At 51.5% G+C, this 23,776-nt stretch overlaps 2 protein-coding genes across 3 annotated transcripts; one reads left to right on the top strand and one right to left on the bottom strand.

Annotated features, from left to right (window-relative positions):
* The first annotated feature begins 1,114 nt into the window (after positions 1–1,114).
* LOC129532026 (spectrin beta chain, non-erythrocytic 5-like) lies at positions 1,115–4,842 on the top strand. 2 transcript variants are annotated; one of them, XM_055380045.2, is made up of 6 exons: positions 1,115–1,343; positions 1,811–1,910; positions 2,174–2,344; positions 2,836–3,000; positions 3,195–3,254; positions 3,576–4,842. In XM_055380045.2, exons 1-5 carry the CDS (start codon positions 1,285–1,287, stop codon positions 3,210–3,212), a joined length of 513 nt encoding a protein of 170 aa, XP_055236020.1. In that variant the 5' UTR covers positions 1,115–1,284; the 3' UTR covers positions 3,213–3,254; positions 3,576–4,842. The 2 variants fall into 2 exon arrangements, with proteins under 2 accessions (XP_055236020.1, XP_055236018.1); XM_055380043.2 differs by lacking the exons at positions 3,195–3,254; positions 3,576–4,842 and having other exon boundaries at positions 2,836–3,180.
* Positions 4,843–5,430: 588 nt separating this feature from the next.
* Positions 5,431–16,462, bottom strand: AGT (angiotensinogen). Its single transcript, NM_001279625.1, is given in 5 exon segments — positions 5,431–5,635; positions 6,500–6,644; positions 8,246–8,513; positions 12,317–13,175; positions 16,427–16,462. Coding segments are annotated over 4 exon segments (1,458 nt in total). The 5' UTR covers positions 13,173–13,175; positions 16,427–16,462; the 3' UTR covers positions 5,431–5,446.
* Between the last annotated feature and the right edge of the window lie 7,314 nt (positions 16,463–23,776).

Raw genomic sequence — 23,776 nt, forward strand, 5'->3', positions numbered from 1 at the left:
GGACAGAGAGTGTCCAGGCTCAGCTGCGCAGCAAGGAGGTGTCGGTGGATGTGGCCTCGGCTCAGCGGCTGCTGAGGGAGCACCAAGACCTGCTGGAGGAGATCCACCTGTGGCAGGAGAGGTCAGGACAGGAGGGCAGAAGGGGTGCACTTTGGGCTGGGCCCAGGGCTCTGGGCTCTGGGTTCAGGCCCAGAAAGAGCATGCGGGAAGTAGTGTGATTTCCCCAGGGAGGGGCCCAGACTGGTTGGTGTCTGGCATGCTGCTTGAGGCAAGTTTACACAGAGGAGGATAGAATCTAGGACTGGGTCAGGCAGCCTGTACACTTCGAGGAGAGACCCAGGACACTGAGCTGCCTGGGAGGCTCTCTCCAGCCCAGGCCCGGCTGGCCCCCTCCAGGTGGGCCCGATGCATCGCTTTCAGGGCATCTAGCCTCCCCTGCCATCCTGGTAACATGGACCCCAGTGGCCCCTAAGTGGAATGGCTCAGGACCCACCCACGGGTCTGAGATCCCCACCTCCTTAGTAAGGTGGTGCCTCTCCTCCTGCAGGGATGATGTTATGGGCTGGCAGGCAGGCAAGGCCACCAGGGACAGTCCACAGGCTGTGCCCCTCCTGAGGGCACTTGACAGGTGGTCAAGTGGGCACTGAAATGCATCTGGTCCTCAGCTTGCCAGACTCCAGTACCTGGTTCTGCAGCGGCTCAGAGGAAGTGGAGCCTTGCTCTAATTCACACAAGGGTATTACCTGTTCCCAAGCCACCTGCTGAAAGGGGCACCTTTTCTAATTGTTCAAAGCCTCCATGGGGGCTTGCAGTGGCCCTGCGGCCAGGTGCTTTTGTGGCTTGCGTGATTTTTCTGTCTCACGCTGTGCTGCCTCCGCATGTCCTCTAGGCCGGGCATCGGCCGTTGGCAGTCCACACTTAAGGACGGCCGGCTGGAGCCGATGGGGGCTTGGGAACCCCTGCATCCTAAGCACTCTGCTGGGCCTATCACATTCAGTGTCTCATTCATGATCCAAGATGCGTGAACCCTGGAGGTGAGAGGAGAAGGAGGCTGACGAGGGAGCCTGCTGGGGTTTGACTCTCTGCCTGTCATCCTGGTCAGGCTGCAGCAGCTGGAGGCTCAGAGCCAGCCCATGGCAGCCTTGGACTGCCCAGACTCCCAAGAGGTGGCCAACACTCTGAGGCTCCTGGGGCAGCAGGGCCAGGAGCTGAAGGTTGTGTGGGAGCAGAGGCAGCAGTGGCTGCAAGAGGGGCTGGAGCTGCAGAAGTTTGGCCGAGAAGTGGATGGTTTCACTGCCACCTGTGCCAACCACCAGGCCTGGCTGCACCTGGACAACCTTGGGGTATGGAGCAGGAATGTGGAGCTAGGCTGTCACTCCCCATCACTGGAGGGAGCTCATCCCCTTGAGTCCAGAAGCCAGGCTGGGCAGGAGGCCCCTGGGGCAGTGGCGGGTGAGATGGTCCTGACCCCCATTCTCCCACGCATGACCTCAGGTCTCTGCACTCCCAGGAGGATGTGAGGGAGGCCCTGAGCCTGCTGCAGCAGCACCGGGAGTTTGGGCGGCTCCTGAGCACCCTGGGGCCTTGGGCAGAGGCTCTGTGGGCACACGGCGAGAAGCTGGTTCAGAGTCAGCACCCAGCTGCACACACGTGAGCCTGGCCTCAGTCTGCAGCACCTGCAGATGACCCTTTCTCAGCCTGCACAGACGGCCGCCCTGGGGCTGGGAGAGTAGGGGGTGGTGGAGAGTGCACCTCGTGCTGGGGTGGGAGTCCTCTCCCATGCCCTCCTCCAACTCCCCCGGCCCTCCAGGGTCAGAGAGCAGCTGCAGAGTGTCCAGGCACAGTGGACCAGGCTCCAGGGGAGGAGTGAGCAGAGGAGGAGGCAGCTGCTGGCTTCCCTCCAGCTCCAGGTGAGGGGCTGGGCCCAGGTCGCATGAGGCCTCCCTGAAAAGAAAGCCTGAGACCCTACAGAGCTCTGTGCAGCCTACAGAGCACTTTCCTCATGCGCTATGTCATTCAACCTCTCAACACCTTCTGTGAGGCAGGCAACACAGCTCAGGTTTTTCCTGAGGAGGAAAACGGGGGCTGTGGCCACACCACCCTCAGATGCGGGGCTAGGCACCAGCCCCCACCCGCCGTGCTCTGAGACCCACTCTCGCCTGGTTCTTGGCAGGAGTGGAAGCAGGATGTGGCAGAGCTGATGCAGTGGATGGAAGAGAAGGGGCTGATGGCTGCGCATGAGCCCTCCGGAGCGCGCAGAAACATCCTGCAGACACTCAAGCGGCACGAAGCAGCTGAGAGTGAGCTACTCGCCACCCGCAGACACGTGGAGGCCCTGCAGCAGGTGGGGGACACGGGACAGAGGGTGCAGAGCCTCCTTGTCTTCAAATTCCCAACCCTACTGCACCACCTGTTTTCATGGAAGAGTCTTTGAAGGAAAAATCAGCCTCAGCGTGAACCTAGAACCTCCCCCCGCAAGCCTCCTTGATGCTGCTGGCATCCCCTTGGCACCCAAACCAGCCCCAAAGCTGCCGCCATCCATCCCTTCCCCCACAACTCTCCGTGGCAAGTCCCAGAGCTGGCCACCTCTACCAGAAAATGGCTCTCCCCAGCCACCAACCTAATGCCGGCTCACCCCGCTCTATTTGCAGGGATCAGAGGAAAGCCCCCCTACCTGCAGTTTTGGGGCCACGTGAACTGCTTTCTTCCAGGCAGCCCGTGGAGTGCAGCTGTGGTCACCCCCTCACCTCCACTGCCACCCAGGTCCAGCCTGCTGCGGCCACTGGTGGTACCAGCAGCTCAGCCAAACTCCCTGGGCCTTTGTCTCCACTCCAGGTTGGGAGAGAGCTGTTGAGTAGGAGGCCCTGCGGCCGGGAGGACATACAGACCAGGCTTCAAGGCCTTAGAAGCAAGTGGGAAGCTTTGAACCGCAAGATGACTGAGCGTGGGGACGAGCTCCAGCAGGCTGGACAGCAGGAGCAACTCCTGAGGCAGCTGCAGGTCCACTGGGAAGAGGGACAGGGCACAAGAGGGAGACGGAGGCCGGGCTGGGCTGGACAGAACGGGGAGGGAGAAGTCTGGGTGTTCTGCTGACCCTGGCTCTGCAGCCTTTGGAGGCTTCTGGCCTAGGACAAGCTGAGCGTGGCTTTCCGCTCAGTCGGCCAATGCAGGATTCTCTCCTGTGTGCCCAGCAGGTGGTCAGCACCACTTGAGTCCCCCAGGGAAGAAGCGTCCCCATCAGGTTTTACTGCCAAGTGAGTAATAAAAATCTTTCCATTTTTCAAACTCACTAATTTCCTCAGAGGCTGTTCAAAGCATCCCCTGACCATGGTCTCATGCCCAGCCGAAATCTCAGATTGACAGTGATTGTAGTTGGTGAGTAATTGCCTTGTCTAGGAGATAGGCACTTGCAACTCCAGGAAGACTTAGAATTTAGTGAAAAATTGTTTCAGAGAAACTGACCTGTGGAATTAATTTTGTGTGTGTGTGTGTGTTAAGTAACTTGCAGAATGTTCGTATTTTGTATCCTTGTAATAGCTGAGAGATCTATCCTGACCTAACTTCCCATTTATAAGTGCACAGAAAACAGCGGGAGAACAGCACTGGTTGGCAACTTTATACTCCTAGCGACTTCCAGAAACCGAAGCCGCCTCTAAGTAGAAGAAATTGGTTTGTCGACTGCCTGCTGCCTTTTAAAATAAAGTCACAAACTTAAATGCTTTGTTCCAGCATGTGGCTGCACTGTCTCAGGTCTCTATGAGCAACTTCCAAGCCTGGACCTCCTGTAAAACTGCAGATTCTGACTCTGTAGGTCCAGGAGGGGTGTGAGAAGCCACATTCTAACAAGCTCCCAGGACAGCTGCTGCCACTGCCGGTCTAAGCGCCACACTGAATAGCGAGACCTTAAGGCACTTCTGGTCTCTGTGCTTCCAGTTCTTCCGAGAAACTTGGCATCCTGCAGCCGTTTTGGAGAGTCCATGTGTGCCAGCTCTACCCGCTTTGAGAGCAGAACAAGCCAGGAAGCGCTGAGAGTGGGACTGGAAGGTAACTGAATAAAACTGGTGACGGGGAGTTACGACGAAGCAACTAAGGGCACTGCTGTCGCCGACAGAATCCCTCACCTTGACATCGAGCTAGGGAGACGTGTTCAAAACCAGGGGAAGACTCTCAGGAACATGAGGGGAGAAGCCAAGATTTGTAATCCCCGTGGCTGACTTCACTTTAGTTCTGATCAATAGCTAACACATTGCACGGCTTATTTATTTCAATATGTATGGAAGGGAGGAAGATCGAATGCCTTACACACATAGGTAGGACAGCATCATCATTGCTATCAGCCGACGGCCATGGGCCTACTGGGTGCCTACCGCCTCCTTGGCTCTCCCCAAGATTCCGAACTGTGGGCCTAATCCCATCGAGGAGGAGCAGGCAGAGGCACTCAACAGATGGGGGAAAATTGCAAATATTTATTTGTGAAGATTTATTTCTCTACTTTCCACTCCCGGGGCACAATACCAGCAGCAGTCTGGCCCTGTGTCACCAGGACAGAAGAAGTCCCATCTGCCTGGTTCCTTTCCCAGGTGCCACATGGGGTATGGGGCCTTCCCTGTCACCCTCTTCCCGCCCCCTGTCCATCACACAGATGGCCACCACTGCTTACCAATGGAAGTGTCCAGAGAAAAGCATCACCTAAAACTTCAAAGGACTGCTAAGTACTGGCTCAGACCTCCCATGGAAATTCCATCCAAAGTCCAGGAAAGCACTTTCATTTGCACAGTCTATCTGCTAAATTGTATACATCTGTTTGGCTGCTAAATGAAAGATAAAATTTTTGGAGGCTTATTGTGGCAAGACGTTTATTACTAACACAAGGGAGAAATAACCAGCTATGGTTCCGCATTCAAACAGAAATTCAGATGCTTGCATCTTTCACGTGTTGTTCAAAAATCACAAGCATCTGTGGAAAAAACTAAGGTATTATAGACACTACACGGAGGTCATGTTCTTACATTCAAGACACTAAATACAAACCGAAGGCAATGCAAAAATGTATACTTTAATTTTAAAACCCAATTTTTGTTCTCACCTTGAAAAGGGAACACTTTTTTGTTTCACAAACAAGCTGGTCGGTTGGAATTCTTTTTGGAACAGTAGTCCCGCGCTAAACGCTGGTTCTTGCCTCCCCACCCCCATTCTCTAAAATAAACCCAGCAAACTGGGAGGTGCATTTGTGCCACTGCAGGCTTCTACTGCTCACTCCATGCAGCACACTTAGACCAAGGAGAAACGGCTGCTTTCCAGCTCAAAGTCGACTCATTAGAAGAAAAGGTGGGAGACTGGGGGTGACACATCGCTGATTTGTCCAGGGTTGCTATCTGCTGCTGGCCTTTGCCTCAAAGGCCAGGGGCAGAGGCCTTGCCAGGCACTGTGTTCTGGGGCCCTGGCCTCATGCTGTGCTCAGCGGGTTGGCCACGCGGCCCAGGAAGTGCAGGGCAGTGGCGCTTTGATCATACACAGCAAACAGGAATGGGCGGTTCAGGGTCACCTCCAAGACCTCAGGCTTGTTAAGCTGTTGGGTAGACTCTGTGGGCTCTCTCTCATCCGCTTCAAGTTCAAAAAAAATGCTGTTCAGCACCTGCAAAGCAGCAGACATCAGGATCATTCTGAGGGCGCACTGGGTGACCCAGGGTGCTGAGGGCTAGAGGGCCGGGGTGGGTTCAGGACCTCTGTGCTGTGCACTGTCCTGGAGGGGGACATTTTCCAGCCTGCCAGGAGGATGCACAGTGTATGCCTGCCCCTCAGTGTAGGCAAGGGTGTGTCTGTGTGTAGATGACCGTTAATCGGCCACAATGGCCAAACTCACATGCCGGCTCCTCCCGAACACACCCCTTACATCCTCCCATCTTCACATTCTGCCCTGATGTCCCAGGCAGAATTCGTGGCTCCCCTGGCCATGGCCCACCAGTGCTAGGGCTTAGCTAACTTAGCACAGAGGGCTCTTCCCGCTGGCCCCCATAAGAAACTCCCACTTTCTCCCCAGCACTGAGCACAGGGACCAGAACATCAAGGCAAATCCTTGGTAGCTGCAGATGTGCATGGTGCCACATGGCAGGGGGACATTCTGTCTGCTGCTCAGCATTTCCCTGAAGAAGGGGCTGGGCCCAGGGCACCAGGTCCAGGGGTGCTTGCTCTCTTCATTCCGGTTTCAACTCCACTATAGGAACCCTGGAGGACCCTGAGGCAAGGCAAGGCCGAGCAGGACCGTGGAACACACACCTAGTAGGAGGAGGCACAGCAGGGATGGGGAGGGATTTGCTGCTCTGCACCTGGAAAGCCCCAGAATGCTCTGGCTACTTCTCTCCCACCTTTGGCCCTACTCTCCGCTCCCTCTTGCCCTGCTGGCCCCACCCATAGCCTCCTCTGTGTCCCTTCCATCCATGCCTCCCACTCTGTGAACACTCGGAACCCAGGTCAGGCACAGACACAGGCTCGCACATACCTCCCCCACCCTGATGCGGTCATTGCTCAGTTTTTGCAGGTTCAGCTCGGTGTGCAGAATGGCGGGCAGCTCAGCCTGGGCGAGCAGGTCCTGCAGGTCATAAGATCCTTGCAGCACCAGTTGGGGCATGGTCAGGTGGATGGCCCTGGGGAGATGATGCACAGTTAAGAAGGCTCCAGGCCACACAGCGAGGGCTCTCCCAGAGGCCAGGCAGGCATATGCTCCTTGCACCCAACCCTGACGACAGGGATGTTTGTTCCCCCCATCACCCAACTAAGTCATCCTCCCCCTTGGGGAAAATTTCAGCAAAACCTACAATAAAAATCCTTCATGTCATTTGCAATACTATGCGAGGGACATAGAACATTTACCGATGAGGACCTAGGAATGGTTGTCCTTTGGTGCATTCTGTTTTTAGGTTGGCTGCATTGAAGGTGTGTTACTTGGGTAATTTTTAAATGCTATTCTCTAAAATAATGCACTGTGTCTTACTACTGCCACAGCAGTGTTCTTGATGACATGACACCCATGAAAAGGAGAGAGGCGGGAGGGTACAGTGTCAACCTCATGCTGGACACGTTGCTCTGTCAACTCGATTGATCTTCGTATAGAGCCTCTTCCATCTTTTGGCATCCTTCAGAGCCCATGGACATTTCCAGTGATGTATCAAGCACTTATAAGAACTGACAGTACACCCATGTTTACAGGGTACACTGCACTATTCACAGCAGCTCAAAGGTGGAAGCAACCATGTGTCCATCAATGGATGAGTGGATACACAAAAGGTGGTAACCACATGCAATGGAATATTATTCAGCCTTCAAAAGGAAGGACATTCTGACATGTGCTACAACATGGGTGAAACTCGAGGACATCGTGGTGGTTGCCAGGGGCCGAGGGGAAGGGGAAATGGAGAGTTAGTGTTTCAGCGGGACAGAGCTTCGGTTTGGGAAGATGAGAAGATAAATGGAGATGGACGGGGGTGATGGCTGCACAACAGTGTGAATGTGCCTAGTACCACTGAACTGTGCACTCAGAATGGTTACGATGGCAAATTTTGTTATGTATATTTTACCATCACAATTTTTAAAACATAAAAAACACCCAGAGTTGATGTCAAGCCATCGTGTCACTCAATGCCTGCCTCTGGGAGCAGATTTCCAGGCCTCGATGATCTGGGGTGATGTGTAGTTTGAGTCCAGGGCTCTGTGGAAAGGAATTGCAGCAGGAAAGAGGAGCTAACAGCACCTATCCCCACCCAGCCGCCAGCCACCAGCCGCCAGCAAGGGCGTTCTGGAGTCAAGGGACGCTCCCTGAGAAGGCCCCATCCCCGCTCACGCGAAGTCCGAACCTTCCTGGCAAGTCAGTTCCAAGAAGCTCTTGGATGTCACAGGTGTGCTGTGTGTCAGGTGTGGGACCAAAATGGTCCTCTCTCAGAGGGCGGATTGCAATGTTTTCTCCCCCTCCAAAACTACCAGGCAAGTGTAAGTGTAGAGAAAGCATTCTTCCTCTCCTTCTTTACCTTGCCTGCACTTGAAAGACAGACACTAACTGGAGAGCTGGGTGCTGGCTGGATGGAGGACTGGTAGACAGACACACAGGCCACCTGCCCAGCCCTGTGCCACCGCGGCCCTGCCCTGCTCTGCACCCAAGGCTCAGCTCAGGTGTGTCTACTCCCCACCCCGCCCCCAGCCTGGGCAGGACAGTGTGGCTCCCACATTCCAGGGGAGACCAGGAGGCTCCTACCGGGGAGACAGTTTCTTCATCCAGTTGAGGGAGTTTTGCTGGAAAGTGAGACCCTCCACCTTGTCCAGGTCAGAGGCGTAGTGAGGCTGGATCAGCAGCAGGCAGGCGCTCTCAGTGAAGGGCACTTGAGTCACCGAGAAGTTGTCCTGGATGTCACTCCAGTGCTGGAAGGTGCCCATGCCAGAGAGCATGGGAACAGACACTGAGGTGCTGTTGTCCACCCAGAACTCCTGGGGCTCGGCCAGCAGGGAGAAGCCCTTCATCTTCCCTGAAATCCAGACAGGAGACAGGGAGGGAAGAGTCACCCAGGACAGGGGCAGGAATGAGGGCTGGCAGACACCAAAGGCCCAGATCCTGCCCCTCGCCCTGCCTCAGCCTCCTTCCTTGGCCCGCCCCAGGCCACTCTGCATTCTCCTGGCCACAGGACCGCAAGTGTGGCTCAAATCTTTCTCCTGTAAAATGCAGCCATTTGAGTTCACTGAGGCAGCCCTAACCACCACCTGCAAGACACACAACATGCCAGGCACCAAACCGGGGGTTTTGCATCTGTCACCTTAAGGGACATACGCCACTGGTACCTGCCAGGTCAACTCAAACCTAGAACTGTCCTGACCCAAAGGCTGGGGTTTGACACACTCACTTTTTAAAAAATTTAAGAGATGTTATTTTTTAGAGTGACTTTAGGTTCACAGCAAAATCGAGCAGAAAGTACAGCAAGTTCCCATATAACTCTTGTCCCCCACTACACAGCCTCCCCCGTGATCAACATCTCACACCGGAGTGGCCCATTTGTTGCAACTGACGAACCTACATTGACACGTCCTCAGCACTCAAAGTTGATAGTTTTTTGGGTCTCCCTCCTGGTGTTTTACATTCTGTAGGTTTGGACGCACGTAGAATGACATGTGGCCACCACCGCACTGTCCCACCACTCCTAGAGGCCCCTGCTCATACTCACTTTTTAATCCATGTCTAGCCCCAGCCATGGCAGAACCCATCAGCTGTCCTGTGGTCCCCACCCTCCCCCACCACAGTCATAGAATACAGAGCGGGCCACGCAGGCCCCGGAAACGAGGGCTCCATTCCTCAGCAGCCCTTGCTACTGGGGAGACTCACACAACCTCGTTGTGATGAATGGATTTGCACACTGGGCCTTGGGGGCAGGGGTGAGCCCTCTGTTTCCCCTCCTGCTCACACGGCCGTGGAGATGACAGAGAACTCGGGAGAGCCCGTTGTGGGAGAAGGACACAAACTTGTGTGTGAGGCAGTTACCTGGGGTCTTTCCATGACAGCAGCCCACCCTCTGCCTCGACCTTACACTAGCACATCCCTGCCCTCGGCTGTCCTCCCACTCATCTTGAAAGGCCTATTCTGCGGTTGTTCTTAGGAGAATAGGGTGAGGTTGTGTATGAGTTCGTCACAGAACAGTCCCCTGGGCACGTGGCACTTGGGAGTCTGAGTAGAGATGGTTCAGAAACAGTGAGGTCTCCCTTTGTACTGAATTGGAGGTCCCAGCATGAAAGTAGGGCAGCTGGGAGGACAGAACTGGCAGGCAGGAGCTGGGCATGGCTGTGCCTCCCCTGGGTCCGGGTCTCATAAGAAGGCAGTGGCAGACCTGGCATATTTCTCATCCTCAGTCCTCGGAGCACTCAGTCTCGGAAGGGCATGTGAGCGGGAAACTGCAGGGTTCCCCTTGCACGTTCCCTGCAGGGACCTCAGTGCCACCCACCTGGGCTGGCAAGGCTTTTAGTTTAGAGGGGGGAAAAGGACAATTCTTTTCTTCCAACAAACTGAACCAAAAAAGGGAAGCTGCCTCCCAAAAGACGCTGGGATTTGACATGAGAGTGGCTGCCGTCTTCCCTCCGCTCGTCTGACACGCACAGCTCACCATTCTCATCCGGAGGCTAGGTAAATCTGTCGAGGTCAAGTCAGGACCTGGTGTCATGGAAACCACCAGGGCCAGCGCCCCATGCTCAGGAGCACAGCAAGCACTGGGCAAACGGTACCCTGGAGCCCATCAGGCCCCAGATCCTCAGGTCCTCTCTAGTGGGACACATCTAGCTGCCTGCTGAGGTCACGTAAATAGAACATCATTGCTAAAGGGAAACCTAGAGGTCCAGAGACAGCCCCCGATCTCCTCACTGGACAGACCATGTGGGCAGGAAGTGGCTGCCTCCTTTGACGGAAACTGAGGCCGGCAAAGGTTAGGAAGTGGGGCAGGATCAGGGCAGCATGCGGTGGAGGTCGGCGAGGATCCTGGGCTTCCTTTGAGTCCCGATGTGGTTGGCTTTTTTATTCTTCCTCCTCTTCCTCCTGGCCTGGCTCTGCGGTCTGGGTCAGGTGGATGTGCTCTCTTTCGAAGGGAGACCCATTTCAGATGCCACTGGCTTTCTTGCCTTTGCCTTCTGCAGGACCCTCCTTCTCAGTGAGCGCTCCTCCCAGCACTTCTCCTAGGGACAGCAGGCTAAGTCCATGTGTCCCCACTCTGCCCTGCACAGGGTGCTGCCACCCTCAACCGGGCAACCCTCGGGCTGGCCTCTGCCCCTGTGACCAGTCAGTGCCAGGGCTGAGCAATCCCCCCATCTATCACCTCCCCCTGAACCCAAAGGGAAAGACCTCAAGGAGGTTGTCGTGGTAAGAAAAATCACTATGTGCCACTGAACCTCTTTCTCCACAGTCTTGTCTTTCACCTCCCGCCTGGCTCTCTGTCCCTCACGAGGTTAACATCTTGACAGAGCCTCCTCAGTGTCTCTTAGACACATCCCTCAGCCCCACCCCACCCATGGATTTGCTGAGCTGCTCCCTGAGCACGTGTTCCCGTGACTGTGTGCCTGGACTCTTGCGTAACCTTCAAACAATCCTCCCTGCCTCCAGTCCACACACGGCAGGCTTCCGGGATGACCTCTGAACAGAACGCGTCCCCATTCCCACACCTACCAAGCATGGCATTCAAAGTATCTCCAGCTCTGCCCTCCCCAGGCCCATTTTCTGGTTCAACACTCACGCCAAGCCAACCACCCCATCCTCGTTCCTTGCCCCAAACTCTGCAGGCTGGGCTCATCATGCTTGCTCCTAGCTTCACCAGCCCTGTTTCCCTCACTGCCAGGCAAGGCCTGCTCTCCACTCCCCAGTGACCTCTGTCCTCTGAGGGCCCCGAGGCTTCCCTGAGTACCTTGTGGAGCACGTTTCCCTGCAGCTCCATATCCTAGGCATTTGCCCATTGACCTTTAAAAGCCTGGAGGCAGGGCCTATACAGCCCTCCTCTGGCCTCCTCTGAGATGCCAGGCTTAAAGTCTTACAAGTAGCAAATCCTCAACAAGTATTTGTTAAATGAATGCTTTAAGCAATCTGTGGCTGGGTGCAGTGGCTCACACCTTTAATCCCAACACTTTGGAAGGCAGAGGTGGGAGGATCGCTTGAGGCCAGGAGTTCAAGGCTACAGTGAGCAATGATGGCACCACTACACTACACTGCAGCCTGGGTGACAGAACAAGACCCTGTCTCAACAAAAAAAAAAAAAAAAAAAAAAATCAACAATCTTTGTAGTAGAGGGTTTTCAGTAATGCCCCTCCTAACATGAAAGGAATTTAAGCAAGCCAATTGCTTATTTCTGCATGGGCCAGGGACCCCAGTTCCTGACCTTCTCAAGAGATATGAACCTGTCCCTTCTGAGTGTAGAACTGGGCTGTGGGGCCAGGAGATGTGGGTTTCAATCCCAGGACCCCCACTGGTGGCTGTGCCATCTTGAGCAAGGCACTTTGTTTCTCCGAGTCTCTATTTCTTCACTGGTAAACAAAGGCACAAATACCTCTTCACCACATCATAAGGGGATTAAATGATGTAAGAAAAAGGATGTTGTATAGTCGTGCACATAGTAGGGCAGCAGGTCCAGGAGGTGGACGGCCCATCCAGGGACCCAGCGGAGCAGCCACTTCCCCACTTCTCAAGGGTGGTCACCAGGTATGTCCGCAGGGCTGCCCCCTGCCCATCTCCAAGGCTTGACCTGCTGATCTCAGCTACACATTGGAAACTAAGTCCTAGGGCCAGAGCCGGCAGAGGGGTTTGCCTTACCTTGGAAGTGGACGTAGGTGTTGAAAGCCAGGGTGCTGTCCACACTGGCTCCCGTCAGGGAGCAGCCAGTCTTCCATCCTGTCACAGCCTGCATGAACCTGTCAATCTTCTCAGCAGCGACATCCAGTTCTGTGAAGTCCAGAGAGCGTGGGAGGACCACAGGGGTATAGAGAGCCAGGCCCTGCACAAACGGCTGCTTCAAGTGCAGGCCTGGGGCTGTGAACACGCCCACCACCGTGGACAGCAGCAGCTGGGCCTGGCTATCAGCCCTGCCCTGGGCCACCAGCAGGCCCTGTACAGCCTGCAGGGCAGAGAGGACCTTGTGCGCATCCAGCCGGGAGGTGCAGTTCTTGTCCTTCCAAGGAACACCCAGGATTGCCTGTAGCCTGTCAGCTGTGTGGTCCAAGGCTCCCAGATAGAGAGAGGCCAGGGTGCCAAAGACAGCCGTTGGGGAGAGGACGGTGGCCCCATGGACCACGCCCCATAGCTCACTGTGCATGCCATATATACGGAAGCCCAAGAAGTTGGCCAGCATCCCGACCATCGCAGCCCTCAACTTGTCTTCGGTGTCAAGTTTTGCAGCGACTAGCACCAGCTGGTCCTGTAGGGCCTTTTCATCCACAGGGGATGTCTTGGCCTGAATCGGAGCAGGTATGAAGGTGGGGTCTTTGGGCTTCCCGGCATTGGCCTTTGCCAGCTGCTCACAGGTACTCTCGTTGTGGATGACGAGGTGGAAGGGGTGTATGTACACCCGGTCACCTGCAGCCAGACCAGCCCAGGCCAGGAGGCAGAGGATGGTGGCCCTCAGGCTCACGCTGGCAGGAGCCATCTCAGACTGGGGTGCTCGCTTCCGCATACCCTGAAATATCATTTTGCAAAGGGTGAAAGGTGGTTATTAACTGACCGTTAAGTGCCATCTGACCAGATTTTTCATTGTCTCAATATTCCCTGTCACCATTTAGCCCAGAATAAATCCATCCATGTCTACAAAAAAAAGAAGAAATGGATTCAAAGCTCCATGGAAAATATCTACATGATCCAAGTGCAAAATGCACCAATATCAGCTGAATTATGTCCTACTTCCCCCAACGGCCATAATGCCTGTGTTGAAGTCCTCAACCCCAGGACCTCAGAATGTGACCATTATTTGGAGACAGGATCTTTAAAGAGATGATTAAGTTAGAATGAGGCCATGAGGGTGAGCCCTGATCTAATATGACCTGTGTCCTTATGAGAAGGGGAGATGAGGACACGGACACACACAGAGGGAAGACCATGTGGGGACACAGAGGGAAGACCATGTGGGGACACAGAGAGAAGACGGCCATCTACAAGCCAAGGATAGAGGACCCAGAGGAAACCAACTCTGCTGATGGCTTGCTCCTGAGCTTCTAGCTTCCAGAACTGTGAGATAACACATTTCTGTTGTTAAACCCTCCCAGTCTGTGGTACTTATGGCAGCCCAAGCAGATTAAGACATGCTCCTGCCTGCAGCTGTAAGTTCTCTTCCTAGAGAAACAAGTGTGTGCCAATCTGTAGGTCTTTGTGGAGGCCTCCTAGACCCCTGACATGCTCATTCGAGGGCCCTAGGGTGAGGGCTGGGGATGGTTTTGTCATCTCCCTGTGGTCCTAACATGCAGCCGGGATTGAGCACCACAGGCTCAGCCCAAAGTCCAAGTATTTCCCACGTGTCTCAACCCCAAAACCAACCAGCTCTCAACCATCCCTGCATAGCGCTATCCCCTGCAGAGCCCCAAAGGCATGCATACCTAGCATGGCTTGCCCAGTGATAGTTGGATTCCTTAGTCTGTGCTGGGACCAGGTATTAAAAAAAAAAAAAAAAAAAAACAATTCTCAGGTGACTCTGATATGTAAGCAGGGTTTAGAACCCCTGCCCTAGACACGGGTCCAGCACCACGTTCTCTCAAAGGCCTTGCAGCTGGGCTTCAGCCTCAGCTGCTACAAATGAAAGCTACCCTGAGACCCCCCCACAGAAGAGAAGGTTCTTGGGCTGGCCCTGCTAATTCATTTCATCTGACTCTTCTTGATTGAAGGGATGAACGTTTATTCTATTGATTCATTCAATTCTAACATTTTGTACCGCATCTCACTCATTTCTTGTGGAGGGGGGTGTACTGCAATATCGTCACTTCTTAGCCTTTTCTGTCCCCCGAGGGCTAGGCCAGGCTTCCCTGGAGCTGTAGCATGTCATCACTGACTCAAGGCCACCTTGATGCCTAGATTTTTCTGCTTCACCTAAGCACACCCAGTCATTCTTCTTACATTGGCAGCTGGCTTCCCTCACCCAGACCCGTAACCAGCACCTGCCCTCAACACGGTGCAGCTGCTGAAGTACCTGGTGTGTTTTGTTCTGCTTCAGTCATTCAAATGCCAAAGAGACTTTGACTTCTGACCTCAGCTACCATCTCACCCCACTCCCCATGCATTTGACTCCATCCGCTGTTCTCAGGAAGAGCCACATGACATGGAAAAACAGAACAGAAAACTCTCTCTGCTGCTTGCAGGCCTTTCTGTGCAGAGAAGCCTAAGCCACCAGTTCACACCTAATCTAGACAGTCACATCAAATCAGGTCATCAGGGGAAACCTGTGGGAACCGACTGCTGGGAAGTCCTGCCTGACAAGCGCCAACTGTTCGGGGTTTGGATGGTGCTGGTCGATGCAGCCCACTCACTGTGCTGCTCCTGCGCAGGCAGCGTCTCCAGAGACGCAATTCCATGGGCCATTTTTGAGGCAGACTGTCGTTTGTTCTCAGTTGTGATCTGCGGCTGCTCCCTAGGCTGGTTCCAGGTCTGCACACAGCCGCGTCCTGGGAGTAATGGTGCTCTGGGGTGGCGGGCCTGACACCCTCGCCCTGAGTGCCCCTCCGCCTTCTCCCCTCCTGCCCCTGCCTCTTGGCCAGCACCTGCCCCTTCTATGTCTCCCTACTTCTCCCGGGCTGAATGCTAAAGGTGAAGATGACGGCTCACGCTCCTGTGGTGCCTGCCATTTGCAGGGCACCGTTCTCATATCAACCCCTCTGACCTCACCATAGTCCTCACCTTCCCTGAGGTTTCCCTGATGCAGTATTTCACCCTGCAGCTTTCCCCACCACACCGGGCACTCTCAACTCTCTCATCCAGCTCCCCTTTTCCCTCCTTATAACCCTCTGTACCATGTAGTTATGCACTTATTCTGTCCAGCATCTTTGTCTGTTTGCTCTGATGTGAATGTGAGCCCCGGAACAGGGTTCCCGCTGTTGTGTTTACTAATATGGCCCACATTCCTAGGATAGTCCCTGGGACCTACTGCATCCTGGAGAAGAACTTAATGAATTGGTTCATGCTGTTTTGCAGAGGAACAGAGAGGTCCAGTGACTTGTTCAACGTCACACAGCTGGGAAGAGACAGAACTAGGACTCAGAACCAGGCCCCCTGACTCTGTCATCCACGAGCTTAAGCATCAATCTACGCTGCCCTCGAATAAAATTGGAATCTGCCTTTTAGCTTATCCCAAAGCTTAGAAAGCACTTTCATGTTATATTAGTTCTCTTCAGCTATACCAGAGCCCCTGAGACAGGGAGCCCAGGCATCGTTATTAGTTCCATTTTATAGGTGAGCAAATCGAGGTTCAGGGAGACGGTGACCAGCCTGATGACACACAGTCCGGCAGTCTGTCTCGAGGGAGGGGTAGGGTGACCACTCTGGGGATCCCAGCTGGAGACTGACTGAGCCCGGCCCTTCCCTCCAGCCCCAATTCCTGCACAAGCCCTGCTATTCCTCCTGATGGCAAGAGGACCCGGTGGACTCTTGGCCATGATGACCCTGTTCCTGTACCAGTCTTCTCTGTCCCTGAGGACCCTAACTCTTCTCAGCGGAAGCAGGAAGACCTGACCATCTTGTCCTATTGCTGAGGAGGAGCAGCTCCTCCTGTAAGACCCCGGGTGGGCACCGAGTGGGGGAAAGCCCGCGTCCGGATGACTGGTCTTATGAGAGGGGAGAGGTTTTTCAGTCATCACCGTGCCTCCTCCCGGCCTTTTCCTCCTGGCCCACAGCTCAGTTACATCTGAGAGAGACAAGGCAGAGAAGGAGCTGAGGGGGCCCCCGGCTTACCTTCTGCTGTAGTACCCAGAACAACAGCAGCTTCTTCCCCTGGCCGGGTCACGAGGCCCTATTTATAGCTGAGGGGTGGGGATGGAGCTGTTCCCAGGCTGCCTGTGCACAGGCTGGAGAGGGGGGTTACATCACTTGGCCAGACCACAGGCTGGCCAGAAGGACAGATGCCAGAAGCGACACTCACGCTGGGACCTCTTCCAGGAAGTCTTAGTGATCGATGCAGAGTTTCACTGCTGAACAGAGTGAGCCGGTGCAGGGTCGAGTTACACATTTACCGAAGTTTGCAGGAGTCGGGGCCAAGGTTCCCAGAAATGGGAGCATCTCCCTAGGTGTGTGACAGCCTGAGGCCAACCACCCAGGCCTTCTGACCCAGCCCCGGGAGATGTACCCCCAAGAGGCCACAGGGACATGCAGGCCGGAGGTGCAGAGGGCAGAGGGCAGGGGAGAGTCTTGCTTAGGCAACACGGGGGCCACTTCTGACCCTGCTGCCCGCTCATGGGATGTGTGACCTTCAGCTGCTCCAAAGAGCCTACCCTGTGCAAAGCCCTCTAGTAGACACTGGGAAAAACACACAAGCAAGTGAAAAGTGCCTTCTGGAAGTTTCCAGTGTAGCTGGGGAGACTGTTAAACACCAACAATAGCGCAGCCAGATTGAAAGACACAAACAAAATGCCTTCAGGATGCAGGCATTGAAAGATGTGCTGTTCTTTGTTTATGCTGTACAAATTGCAAATGGTAAGTTTCACATGACCAGTAAAAGGGTTATAATTCTTATTTTCCTATAGGTAAGACTTGCTTTTGTAGTCATTATAACGGGGCATGATAGAGACCTTGGTGAGAGTCGCCAGAAGCCAGTGATCACAAGTGACGCAGTGGGTGAGGCAGGTTGGGAGTGGTGATGTGTCCAGCCTTAAATACATGGTATTAGGGCACTGAAGGGACAGGAAGGAAGATCCTGCTTCAACACAAGCAGGTTCAAGGAGCCACGGCATATCCACGATGGCAGACATGAAATTACCCGGGAATTGAGCGTTTAACAACAAAGAGCAGGGAGAGATGGTGCCTGGATATGAGGCAGAAGCTGTACATTCACTGACTGAACAATAAACAAACACACAAATACCTCTTTTTTACCCATTACTCTAAATCTTCATTTAAAAAAATCATATCTCACATGGGCCTGTAAATTCTGAAATACATTTTTTAAATTACTTTGTTCCTATAGGTAGGGACTCCTCAAAAATCACTTGTCTGGGGCCCCACAGCGACTTAGAGGTGGCTTTGTCTGAACAGAACATTCGGGCCAGGTACAGTGCCTCGCACCTGTAATTCAAACACTTTTTGAGGCCAGGAGATGGAGGTTACAGTGAGCTATGATTGCACCACTGCACTCGAGCCTGGGCTACAGAGTAAGACTCTGTCTCTAAATAAATAGACAATTTTAATTTAATTTTTTTTAAAATAAGAGACCATTCAAAGTGCTCCTGCCTGCGAATGGGTTAGTTGGAACAGTAGAGACTGGGGTCCTAGGCCTGGCTGTGCCACTAACTAGTTGTTTGAGGATCAGCAAGTGGTTTAACTGCAGTAACAAGTAGACCTGGACACAAGGGGGAGGTAAGGATCTAGCACTGATTAAGCAACAAGCTTGTGCCCAGTGTTTAAATATTTCGGCTCTTTAAAGCCTCACAATTTGTTTCATTCATTCACTATTCCTGGTGCTCAGCATATGTCAGGGAACAAAACAAAGATCCTGGTCTTTGGGAGAGTTTCCACTGTGCCTGGGCCTCCTGCCTCAGGCCCTTGGAATGATCGATCACTCCATTCAACAGCAAAGATAATAAACAACTGATCAGGTAACATGCTGGAAAGTGGTGTAAAAGAAAATAAAATTTCAGGACCCTCTAAATTTGGCCTCTAAGCAAGCCAAACTTCTCTTAATAATGACACGTTACTGGGGAGAACATAAGAAAATAATTTTGGTTACATTGGACCCAATAAAGAATATCTGCTTAAACTTGTTGCAAGATTGGTTAAAAGCCCTTAATCCATGCCCAAGGCTGACTATCAGCTGGGGGATCTTCTACGTAAGGCTTTAAAGCTCATTAAAATCAATCAGAAAATTGCTAGAGAATTTTATTGAGAATGTAAATTATTCCCATAAGGAGCAGCCATTCAAACTGACTGCAGACATTTGACCCAGCTCAGATTCAGGCCAGTTTTCTTCCCAGTAGGCACCTTCTGTGTTCATTCCATCAGTGGAAGTTTCTTATGTGTACATTCCATCAGTGGAAGTTAGGGACAGAGCTTATCTGTGGCTAAATGAAGACTGTTGAATGAAAAGCAGAGGTTCTACATAGAAACCAAATAAGCCATCTGATATGGTTTGGCTGTGTCCCCACCCAAATCTCCAATTGTAGCTCCCATAATTCCCATGTGTCGTGGGAGGGACCCAGTGGGAGGTAATTGAATCATGAGGGTGGATCTTTCTGGTGCTGTTCTTGTGATAGTGCATAAGTCTCATGAGATCTGATGGTTTTATAAAGGGGAGTTCCCCTGAACATGCTTTCTCTCTTTTGCCAGCCACCATGTAAGATGTGCTTTTGCTCCTCCTTCACCTTCCACCATGATTGTGAGGCCTCCCCAGCCACGTGGAACACATAAGTCCATTAAACCTCTTTTTCTTTATAAATTACCCAGTCTCTGGTATGTCTTTATTAGCAGCGTGAGAACAGACTGATATACCATCAGTCAGAATCGGATCCAGGAAACCAGCCACATATGAAGTCAGCAGAGCATGATGTATTAGTCAGGCAGGTGCTATTGGGATGTGTAGGGAAAAGAAAGAGAGATCAGACTGTTACTGTGTCTATATAGAAAGGGAAGACATAAGAGACTCCATTTTGAAAAGGAGCTGTACTTTAAACAATTGCTTTGCTGAGATGTTGTTAATTTGTAGCTTTGCCCCAGCCACTTTGACACAGCCCTAGATCCCTTAAACCTTGATTTTATGCAACACATGTTTTTGTGAGCTCCAGGTTGGGTCAAAGTGGCTGGGGCAAAGCTACAAATTAACAACATCTCAGCAAAGCAATTGTTTAAAGTACAGGTCTTTTTCAAAATGGAGTCTCTTATGTCTTCCCTTTCTATACAGACACAGTAACAGTCTGATCTCTCTTTCTTTTCCCTACAGGGATGATGACGTTTGGGATCAGTTCTACTCTGTGGTTTCTGAGATGAGACTTGGTCCAAACTAGAACTCCTACTTTCCAATCTCTTGACCACCCAGCTAGTCATGGGACGAACACATAAACTCCTCTCTCCAGCAAAACTAAACGAAACCAGGAAAGCAGGAGATTATTTATTTATGTATATGATGCAATCAAACCTGGAACCAGCTGTATGAGGTAAGGAAAGAATGAAGGGTAAATACAGGAATGGGGTTTCCATTTTTTGCCTCTGAGCCAAAACTTATTGTTTCACAGGAGCCTTGTTCTCTGCTGGGATCAGAACTGCAACCCCACATCATGCCTTGGAAGAGGCATGTGAGCTCTGAACATCATTTACTGGAAAGCAGGGAGAGGGGTGGAGCCTACTGTCCTGCATCCCATGATGGATCCTTGAAGTTCCAAGTTTTCCTTGCATGACAAGGACACTTCCCAGCATTTCTGGTCCTCATTGCTGCCCATCTATATCATGGGGGCTGGAACCGGGCATTTGGAGCTCTCGATTTGTAAAATGGGCTCATTAGGGAAAAGTCCATTTCTTTCCAATAAAGAACACTCAAATACAAACAGAATTTTCTTAAGTTGGCTCACATGGGCTTTAGACTCCTGACAAATAAAACAAAATAGTCTGAGCTCCCCCATTTCACCCAGGAGAAATGGCTGTATTTTTGTGTGTTGTTTTAGAGTTGGGGTCTTGCTCTGTCCTCCAAACTGGAGTGCAGTGGCATGATCATGTCTCAAAGAATCCTCCTGCCTCAGTCTCCAGAGTAACTAGGACTACAGGTGCATGCTACCATATCTGGCTAATTTTTTTATTTTTATTTTTTGTAGAGATAGGGTCTTTCTATGTTGCCCAGGCTGATCTTGAACTACTGGTCTCAAGTGATCCTCCTACCTCAACTTCCCAAAGTGTTGGGATTACAGGCATAAGCCACCATTCTCAGCCTGTTCTTTCTTTTTTAATAATAATTTTTATTGTATTTATATAAGGTGTACAGCATGATATTTTGATATGAAGATAGTAAAATGATTATGGTAGTCAAGAAAATTAACATATCCATCATCTCACAGTTACTCATTTAGGTGGCAAGGACACGTAAAGTCTACTCTTTTAGCAAAAATCCCAAGTTTAATGTGACATTTTTAAGTATAGTCCTCATGTTGTACGCTGGATCTCTAGACTTGTTCATCGTATATATCTGCTGCTTTGTATCATTTGACCTACATCTCCTCCCTGCTCTCCTCCTCAACTCCTGGTAACCACTGTTGTATTCTCTATCTCTGTATATTCACTTTAAAAAAAAAGATTCCACATATAAATGAGGTCATGCAGTATTTTCCTTTCTGTATCTGCCTTGTTTCATTTAGCATAATGTCTTCCAGTCATCCATGTTGTAGCAAGCGGCACAGTTCCACACCGCTTTTTTTTTTTTTTTTTTTTTTTTGTGAGACAGGGTCTCACTTTGTCACCCAGGCTGGAGTGCAGTGGCACAATCATGGCTCACTGCAGTCTTAACCTCCCTGGCTTAAGTGATCCACCCACCTCAGCCTCCCTGGTAGTTGGGACTACAGATGCATGCCATGACACCTGGCTAACTTTTTTGTACTTTTTTGTAGAGACAGGGTTTCACCATGGTGCCCAGGCTGGTCTCAAACTCCTGAGCTCAAGTGATCTGCCCACCTCAGCCTCCCGGAGTGCTGGGATTAAGACATGAGCCACCATGCCTGGCCTTTATGCTTTTTTGAAGGCTGAATAGTATCCCATTGTGTGTATACAGTATGCCAAATCTTTATCTATTCATCTGTTGACAGACAGAAGTCGTTTCCATATCCTGGCTATTGTGAATAATGCTGCATTGAACTTGGGAGTGCAGATATTGTTACTAGGTGTTGACTTTATTTCCTTTGGTATATTCCCAGAAGCCTGCTCCTCCTATTGAATCCTTTTAGACATCACCTGATACCTCGGGCAGTGCCCTATGGACTGCTGTTGATTCAGACATAGCTGTCCATGAGCTGGAGGAAAACAGTCATATAAGATAAAGTTCTGGGAAATTTTGTGATTGCAGCACATTTCTTTCTATTTATTATTATTATTATTATTATTATGTTTTTTGAGACGGAGTCTCACTCTGTTGCCCAGGCTGGAGTGCAGTGGTGCCATCTCGGCTCACTGCAAGCTCCGCCTCCTGGGTTCACGCCATTCTCCTGTCTCAGCCTCCCTAAGAGCTGGGACTACAGGTGCCCGCCACCATGCCCAGCTAATTTTTTGTATTTTTAGTAGAGACGGGGTTTCACCGTGTTAGCCAGGGTGGTCTCGATCTCCTGACCTCGTGATCCGCCTGCCTCGGCCTCCCAAAGTGCCGGAATTACAGGCATGAGCCACCACACCTGGCTAATTGCAGCACATTTCAAAAGTTATAACCAAGCCAATGGCTTTTCTTGTCAATAGTTGCAGATTTATAAATAAGAAATGAGTCGTTTGGCTCTATCAATGTCAACATTAGCTGACGTAATTAGTGAATCCAGTTTCAGGTACTTATGAAAAATGGTGTTATCAAGCAAAAAGTGATTGCTGCCTGATGCACTAGAAGCCAATGCTATGACTCTGGGTTTTTGACAAAAGAAAAGCTTTCTATTGCAACAGGGGTCAAGCTCAAACCTGTCTCCCTGAGATGGTTTTAAGGCAGGGCATAATTTTATTAGAAAAGGTTTAGGGGGTGGATATTGGGATTGTAGGTGATTAGTGAAAGGAAAGGGGAGGCCTAGAAAGTCCTCAGGTTTGCACAGTTATCTCTTCATGCTGCCTCAGGGGTCCCATGAGAAAATTTCAAGGGGTTAATATGAAACACGTGGTAGAAATTCAGGCCGTGACTTCACCAAGCTCACTGTGTGCAAACTCCAATTGGCCATGGTGGTTCCAACTGATTTCTGCTAGTTTTATCTCACAAGCAGAGGGAGTTTCAGCATTTGAGCAAGTTGTTTCTTACCTTGCAAACTCAAGAATTTCTGTTAGTTACTGACTTCTTTAATCTTTTAGGGCACAATTTCAGTGGTAATAACCTGTTGGAGGCTGACTACAACCCCCTATTCCCCACCCCTTCCTTTCTCCTTTGTCCACATCCACAGAGAAACTGAGAAAATGAAACACTCACTTTCCTACTAAGGGCAGGAGGAGGCAGCCAAATGCCTAGGCAGATAGGGCGGGTCCCCGGTGAAATCCCGCCTCCAAGCTGAAGACAGTTTAAAGCCTGAAAGCCAAGCTACAACTTAAATCCTTGGACCAGATTGAGAACTTGTCTTCCTGTTTGGTGTGCTTTCCTCTGATTGATCCCCACCCTTCACCTATTTTACATATACCTGTCCTTTCCTAACTGATTTTCTACACTGTCATGCCCACCTTTGAGTAGAGTCTTTGCTTTAACCTTTTTTGCATACTCATAAACCAATCAACACATACTCCCCATTCTGAGTCTATAAAAAGCCCCAGACCCAGCCACATGGGGGACTTTCCCACCTTCTGGTAGGGAGACCACCCCTGCATCCCCTCCCCACTGAAAGCTGTTTTATTGGTCAAAAAAAATTCTTCTCCATCACCCTCACCCTTCAGAGTTCAGCACAGCCTCATTCATTCTGGGTGTGGGACAAGAACTCAGGAACTGGTATACAAGCCAGACCTGGCCCAGGGGGGCCGATTGGGTGAGGCACCTCCAGGGACAGGTAGCGTGCCCCAAGCAAGGCCTCCAGCATCACCAGTGAGAGGTCCCTGACTAAAAGGGACCGAGAAAAATCCTGCATCACTGCTCTCCTCTGTAACCATTTAGTGGTCAAGTAAGATAGTTCTGACCAATGAGACAAACAGAAATCTGTTGAGGGCTTTTGGGAGAGCTTTCTCTGTCCTTTTATCAGCAGAGTCAGTGGCTCAGACACTAACCCTTCTTCCTCCTTCAAGTGTTGATGTAATGTCTGGAGACAAAACAGCCACTTTGCAACCATGAGGCAACAAGTGTAAGGACCAAAAGCCAGCAAGCAAAGAATGATAGAAAACACCTGGGTTTTTGCTTGGCATATAGAGTTATTTAAACTAGTACAAATGATTGCCTATCTCTGCACTATTGTGTGA

This window comes from Gorilla gorilla, chromosome 1 (genome assembly GCF_029281585.2).
Source record: "Gorilla gorilla gorilla isolate KB3781 chromosome 1, NHGRI_mGorGor1-v2.1_pri, whole genome shotgun sequence".
NCBI classification, from domain to species: domain Eukaryota; kingdom Metazoa; phylum Chordata; class Mammalia; order Primates; family Hominidae; genus Gorilla; species Gorilla gorilla.

Bases quoted from the DNA above. Each gene is read 5' to 3' on its own strand.
- LOC129532026 (XM_055380043.2), top strand. From the start codon at position 1,285: ATGGTTTCACTGCCACCTGTGCCAACCACCAGGCCTGGCTGCACCTGG. The intron at 1,911-2,173 runs GTGAGGGGCTGG...GGTTCTTGGCAG, and splicing joins TGGCTTCCCTCCAGCTCCAG to GAGTGGAAGCAGGATGTGGC. The intron at 2,345-2,835 runs GTGGGGGACACG...TCTCCACTCCAG, and splicing joins ACGTGGAGGCCCTGCAGCAG to GTTGGGAGAGAGCTGTTGAG.